General features: G+C 39.3%; 1 protein-coding gene across 1 annotated transcript; it reads right to left on the bottom strand.

Annotated features, from left to right (window-relative positions):
- Positions 1-5,520: 5,520 nt before the first annotated feature.
- LOC109378273 (olfactory receptor-like protein DTMT) lies at positions 5,521-6,465 on the bottom strand. Its single transcript, XM_019634712.1, has one exon. The coding sequence runs from the start codon at positions 6,463-6,465 to the stop codon at positions 5,521-5,523; it is 945 nt and encodes a 314-aa protein (XP_019490257.1).
- Positions 6,466-7,430: the final 965 nt, after the last annotated feature.

Here is a 7,430-nt window from a genome sequence, read left to right as displayed (position 1 = left end):
CACACACACAAAGCTTTGGATCCACTTTCTGACACTGGAACCACTGGAAACATGGGTCTTCCATTTTGATTTCTTTGTTATCTAGATTAACACTACCTCGACCCACATAAAAAATCTTGTGTCTTTTCCCCTTTAAGACATTATGACCAAGGGAACATCAGTCAGGGAAATAAGAGTTAGAAGAGAATAGAATTGATGAACATTCTGGGGACACCAGGGAAGCAGCTGAGAATGGGTGAATCCAGTAAGGCATGCACAGTATTTAAGTGCTAGGTCCCTGAAGCCAGCCTTCCTGGGATGACCTTACTACACTCATATCAGCTTCACGACCTTGGCTGAGGAACTTAACCTCCCCTAGGATGAATTCTCTCATCAGCTTAATAGAAATGGAAGTATCTAATTTATCATGCCAAAGGAAGGGAAAAAATTGAATAATCCATGTAAAAACTTGTTATACAGTGAGACAGTGTGGCATTAATGAGACTTACTACTGTCATCATTAAGTTTTGTGATGAGGGTGCAATATTTTCCCAAGTACTTATCCCCACCCCTCCAATGAGGCCAGCACCTTGGTGCTAGTAGAGAAGGTGGGGAGCAGCGCTGTGGGGTGGAAGAAGCGACGGGCCCAGAAGGAAGAGACTGGAACAAAAAAGGGTGAGGATTTCCTCTCAAGTTATGAGTGGAATTTATCCCTAGGTAAAAACATCAATATTAGGACAACCCAATAGAGGGGAAGGAAAACTGGCTTCATAGAAAGGGGCTCTCAGGATGGTCCCTTACACACTGTGTATCTTGCCCTCAAGCAACATGTTCAGGAGCCCAGAGGAGTCAGACTCCATTGTTTACTGGCCTGTGACCTTGGCAAATTGCTGAACTTTTCCAACTGTAGAAGCCTCCATCAGTGAGCCTTTCATAGCTCAAAAAATTGTGGGTTTGGCATGAGTGATATTTTCAAAGTATAAAGTACTCCACAAATATACAATTTACTAGTTCCCATTAGTAGTTCTGGTGATTCCCAATTACATTTAGAGATGGAAATCGCTGATAAGACTGGAAAACAAGTGAGGAAGATGATTTCTAAATCATCCTGCAGGAGTTGCACTACAGAATTATGGAATCCTAATATCTGTTAAAGGAGGTTTTAGAATAGCTACTTCTTCTGAGCTCCATCCCTTCTTACCTAGCTTGTCTGAATGTGGCTCCAGAGCCTGCTTCCTGTTTGCTACGTCCATGTCTTGCATTTCCAGCCAAGTCTCTGCCATTGTCTTCTGACTCCTCTCTTCTACAATGCCCTGACCCCTGGGATTCCTAGATCCCAAAGAAACTCATTAGGAACAACCTGGTGTTTACCCCACCCCGCCTTACTCTTGCACATTTCTGAATAAATCACATCCAGTGACAGAATTCTGAATTCACCCCAAGTTTTACCTTCTCAAGGAAGCATTCCCTGACCACCACAGTCCAACAGAGGAATAATTAAAATAAAGAACACGCACACAAAAAACTCATGATGGTAAAATAATAATGGGAGCAATTCTGTTTAACATAACTAATAATAAGGTAAGAAAAATATGATACTAAATGCAAACACCATGCTTAATCATTTAATAGCAAGTTGAATTTAAAGCAAATAGTATTAAAGAAATAAAAATTCATTGCTATAATAAAGGGAATAAAACATCCCTTTAGGATCGGGTCAGGTTAGGAAAGACACTACAGATATGTGAATGCATCAGGAAAAATTGATGTGCTAGAGATAGAATGATGTGACCATTTGAGTGGGGATAGGTTAACTAAGAGCCATATAGGTCAATGGAACAGAATAGAGAATGCAGAAATAGATGCACCCATACAGGCTCAATTGACTTTACACAAAGGTACCACATAAATTGTTGCCATGCAGCTGTCCAGCAGTCTGTCCCCCCACACTTACCCCTAAACTGACCCTTTTGAGGACACTGCTCATACACCTTGCATCTCCCTGTTTGGCCCCAGAAGATGGCTGGTTAGCCAATGACGGGTAAGACTCCTTGAGGAAGAAACAACCTAAGACAGGCACAGTCGCATGGGGGCCAGCAGGAGAAATCTCGGGGCTGATGGAGGTGGGCATAGGTCCTCACCCATCCCCAAAGAAACTGAAGGTCTTCTACCTCTGTAGCTACATTTCTTCCGGCAACCTCCTTGGGAAGCGGTCTGATGATGTGATAATATCTGTTCTCAGCATAATAATCTTATCTCCCTGGGGTCATATGCATATGGGTGTGTGAAGGCAGAGCATTTGTCTGGTCATGCGGCTGGACTTTTGGTAATAGCAGCTTGCAGGCATGGGTAATCCGGAATGAGTAAATTCTCAGAAATGAGACTCAGAGACAGTGGCGAGAGCAATGCTGCTTCTCGGTATGTGAAGAAATAAAAGCTGCGTGTCAACCCGATTTGGGGCTCTTAGTTCTCTGAGGCTGGAGACCCTTAACCCCATTTCATTTAACTCTTGGCTGCTGTTTCTTTTCTTTCTTAACCATTTGCCGCCCCCTCTCATTCTCTCACGGCCCTTGTCGTGCAGGACGCGATGATAAATCAGTGGGGGAAACGATAGCATTTTTCCATTATTCATAAACTTCAAAAACTGGAGACAACTCAAATCTCTATCAAAAGATGAATGAACAAATTGTAGTATATTTGCACAATGGAATACTACTCAGTAATAAAAAGAAGCAAATTATTGATACACAAATTTATAGGTAGACCTACAAAACTTTCTGCCATGCTAAAGATGCCAGATACAGAAGAAAACATACTAAATGATTCCATTTATGTGAAACTCAAAATCAGGCAAATCTAAGAAATCTGGTAGATAGAAATCAGATCAGTGGTAGGAAGTGGGAGATTGATTGCAAGAGGTCACAGTGATGAGTTGGTGGAATTTTCTAGATATGGATTGGGGTTGAGGTTATATGGATGCATATAACTCAAAAGTCATTGAATTGTGCACTTAAAATGGGTGCATTTTCTTGTATGTAAATGCAAGACACTTCAAGACAATTGAAATGTACATCAATGCTTTTATTCCCACATCCTTGCTATTACCATAGAATGTCATTTATTAATTTGTCTATTATGTAGTGTTCATTTATCACTTCTTGTTTTTTCAGCTTGGTTTTTTTTTTCAGGTTAACATCGAAGTGAACCTCTATTCATGTTGTTTATTCTTTATGAATTTTCTTTTAATATTCTTTGTACATTTTTCTATTCAGTTGATTGTTTTATTCTTATATCATTTGTAGTTCTTTGTATATTCTGAATTTTAATCTGTGCCTGTTAGGCATGTTATAGTCTGCCAGTTCTCTTCAAATTTGTTTATGTTATCTTTTGTCTTGGAAAAGCTTCTTAGTTTTATGTGGTAAATGTTTCAAATTTACATCACAAAATAACTCCATTGACAATTTGATTTGGATTGTATTGCATGTATTTGAGAACTGATGTTGTTGAAATACTGAGATTGCTAAATTCATCAAAATACACAATTTTAAATGGATTAATTTTATCATATAAAGATTACTCTTCAGAAAGCTGTTTAAAATAAGCACCCTTCCCAGTGTCATTGTATATGTCCATTTATTCTTTTATGTATTTCAGCAAAGTTTTAATATTTTCTTCTTCTAGTTCTTGCACCTAATTTCATTGCTACTAAAAATCAGATCTATTTTTCATTGGCTTTTAATTGGATTTTTCTAGTATAGAGGAAAGTGATTTACTTTAAATATTTTTCCACTGATATTTCTGTTGTATTATGACAATGAGATTTCAGAATGTACCCAGTATAGCAACTAGTGTTACTAACTCATGGAGAATCATAAAATATTTCAGGAAATATAATATTAAATTAAAATGTGTAATGCAAGATTATATGAATTATAATCTACTTTTGTGAGTATATGAACATATATAGAAGTGGCTGCTTGGGTAACTGGGTTGAAGATGACATCATGAATCAAAGTATAGAATAAAGGACAAACAACAGACTTTGGGGAACATAAAGAGTTTAATGTTGCGTATGTTGAGATTGAACTGCTCCTAGACCCTCAAGTGGAGATGTCCACTGGGGAGATGAAAACAGCCGGAAACTTTGGAGAAAGGTCTGGTCTTCAGATAGAGATGTGGAGGTCACCAGAACATACAAAATCATTAAAGTGGTGGGTTTGGATGCCGTCACTTAGAGGGCATGACAATGAATACAAATGGATCAAGGTTGGAAACCTAGTCCATGCCACAAATGGAGCTAAGATTTTTGTTTTTGTTTTTTAATGACTGCTCCCTTTCTTGTTGAAGTTAAAGAAAATGAGAAGAACCCATAGAATCACATAGTGTGAAGTTGTACATATATTCAACAATTGACACAGTGTGACTTGACAAGCAATTGAACACCATATTTTTCAGTCTGTGAAATAATGATAATATCTTCCATACTTCCTTACAATTATCATGAGGCTACAATACAAACATAGGTAAAAAGTTCTTTTCTGAAGTCCAAACTACCAAAAAGAAGAGAAGCATCCTTCAACTCTGAACTAGTATACCAGCTTCTAGCTTCTTTCCCGACTCCTGGAGAAAAATTTTAGGCCACCTGGGTATTCATTATTCCCAGATAAAGATAAAATACACTCTTGTAGTAAAAAGATTTGGGTGGTGAACACACAATGGAATACATAGATGATGTATAATAAAGTTGTACACTTGAAACCTATTATATAATTTTATTAACCAGTGTCACCCCAAGAAGTTTGATTTAAAAAGAAGGAAAAATCAATTCCAGATCAAGCCAAGTCAGAGAACACAAAGTAGACACAAATTTAAATCAGAGAGGGAAAAAATGTTTAACAGATAAAATATGTGAAACTTGTGCAGGCAGAGGGAAGCACGAGGCATTTAGAGGGAGGTGGGGAGGTTGAGATATTTGGGTCGTATTTAGTACGGACCTAAGAGTACAGAGAATCATAAAAGAAAAAAATGATACCACAGTCAAAGCAGAGTTCTGATTAAAACAAACAAACAAACAAACAAACAAACAAAACCATGTAATAAATTAGTTAAGAATGTAAGGCATGAAGATCATTTAAAATAGTATTTCTTTTTTTTTTTTTTTAGCTGAACCATCCTGCCACCTGTTGGCAGCTTAGCGGCAGCTCAGCTCGGGCCGTGAATCAAACCGGGGGCCCTGTTGCTCAGAGCTCAAACTCTTGAGTGAGCTCTTAACCAACTGAGCCACTCGGCCGGCCCTAAAATAGTATTTCTTAAAGTATGCTTTCCCAGTGTTCCCTGGGGGAAGACAAAGAGGAAGGCCCAGCTAGAGGTCATAAAGACTTCTTTCCCTAGTTCGACTACGTGGTTCCAATTCATCCCTTTTACATATTGAACATTTATATAGTTTGTCATTTTAACTGAAGATTTCATGGCAAGAAAAAATATCTGGACAATATTCCAATATTACTCATAATATATCTACTGAATAAAATTATGTTACCATCATTGATAACAAAAAAATATCTTTTTACAAAAGACCCTTCCCAGGGCTCCCTTCATGTCTCTGTTCCTCAGGCTGTAGATGAAGGGGTTCAGCATGGGCGTCACCACAGTGTACATCATTGCCATGACAGTCTCCTTAACAGTAGAATTACTAGCTGATGGGCACAAGTATAGACCAATAATTGTCCCATAGAAGAGAGATACCATGGAGAGGTGGGAGCCACAGGTGGAGAAGGCCTTGCGGATACTCCCAGCAGAAGGGACCTTGAGGATGGAGGACAAAATTCGTGCATAGGACATGATGATGAGTAAGAATGGGATGACAAGAATGAGCCCTCCCATGAAAAATATCACCATCTCATTAACCCGAGTGTCAGAGCACGACAGCTTCAACAGAGCAGACATATCACAGAAAAAGTGGGGGATCACGTTGTCTGCACAGAAACACAACCTGGCCATGAGCAGAGTGTGTAACATGGCATGGAAGGTGGTCAGCACCCAGGACAGCGCCACCAGGGTGAGACAGAGCTTGGGGCTCATGATGGTGGTGTAGTGCAGGGGGAAGCAGATGGCCACATAGCGGTCATAGGCCATGGCCACAAGGAGGAAGCTCTCCAGGTCTGAGAAAAACAGGAAGAAGTACATTTGGGCAAGGCAACCTGCGTAGGGGATGTGTGGGACTTGGCTCTGCATGTTCTGCAGCAACTTGGGCATTGTGACAGAGGAGAAGCAGACGTCAGAGAAGGACAAATTGCTGAGGAAAAAATACATGGGCGTGTGGAGGTGGGAGTCCAGCTGAATGAGCACGATGATGAGGAGGTTCCCCAGGACGGTGGTAAGGTACATGGCCAGGAACAGGGCATAGAACAGGTCTCGTTGATCTGCTTCAATGGGCAGGCCCAGGAGGAGGAATTCTGAGACAATACTTTGGTTTCCCATTTTCATGTTGTTTTTGTTTTACCTTTTCAAAATTACAAATAATTTGTATTAAATTCGTAGTTACAAAATCGTCACAAGAATGTGAAATACAGTACGGGAAATATAATCAATAATATTGTAAAAACTATATATAGTGTCAGATGAGACTAGACTTATCAGGGGATCACATCATAAATTATATAAATGCCTAACCACTACTCTGTACACCTGAAACTAATATAAGATAATATCGAATGTCAACTATGTTATAAAAAAATGGGTATACAGAAACAAATGTAAAGTGCAATATAGGGAATATAGTCAATGGTATTGTAACAGCTATGTACGGTATCAGATGGGTAGTAGACCCATTGAGGTGTGTAAATGTCTAATCACTATGTTGTTTTGAACATCACACTAATAATAAAAATTAATTAATTAATTTAAAAATATTTTAAGTTTATCAGGGTAACAATTGTTAGTAAAGTTGCATAGGTTTCAGGTGTACAATTCTGTAATACATCATCTATATATTCTTTAAAATTTTTTTAAAGAATAATTTGCATTAAAGTATGAACTTACATATATGCATAAAGACTATACAGATTGTAGAACTATGAAAAAGATATTTTTAAATCAAGTATCCATGAGTTCAGTATTTTATTTGTACTCTCTCAAATATAAGAATAAACCTTTAGGGCCAGCCGAGTGGTGCATTGGTTAAGAGCTGGCTTGGGATGCCAGAGGGCCCTGGTTCAGATCCCACATATGAGGGCCAGTGACACTGCCCTCTATAGCTAAGATACTGAACAACAGCTCAACTTGGAGTTGGGCTGCCATGAGTCGGAGGCGACAGCGTAGGCTGCAGTGGGTTGCCATGGGCTACAGCGTGTCGCCAGCAGCCAGTGTGAGCGGCTAGCAGCAGCAGTGAGCGGCCTCCAGAAGCCAGCAACTGATCTGCCTCGCCCGGGAAGAGCGCAATGATGGTGCCA

This window comes from Hipposideros armiger, unplaced genomic scaffold (assembly GCF_001890085.2).
Source record: "Hipposideros armiger isolate ML-2016 unplaced genomic scaffold, ASM189008v1 scaffold_1848, whole genome shotgun sequence".
Lineage (NCBI taxonomy): Eukaryota > Metazoa > Chordata > Mammalia > Chiroptera > Hipposideridae > Hipposideros > Hipposideros armiger.
Note: the sequence above shows the minus strand (reverse complement) of the source record. Positions and strands in the feature narration are given on the sequence as shown.

Coding starts and splice junctions, on each gene's coding strand:
- LOC109378273 (XM_019634712.1), bottom strand. CDS start 6,465: ATGAAAATGGGAAACCAAAGTATTGTCTCAGAATTCCTCCTCCTGGGC.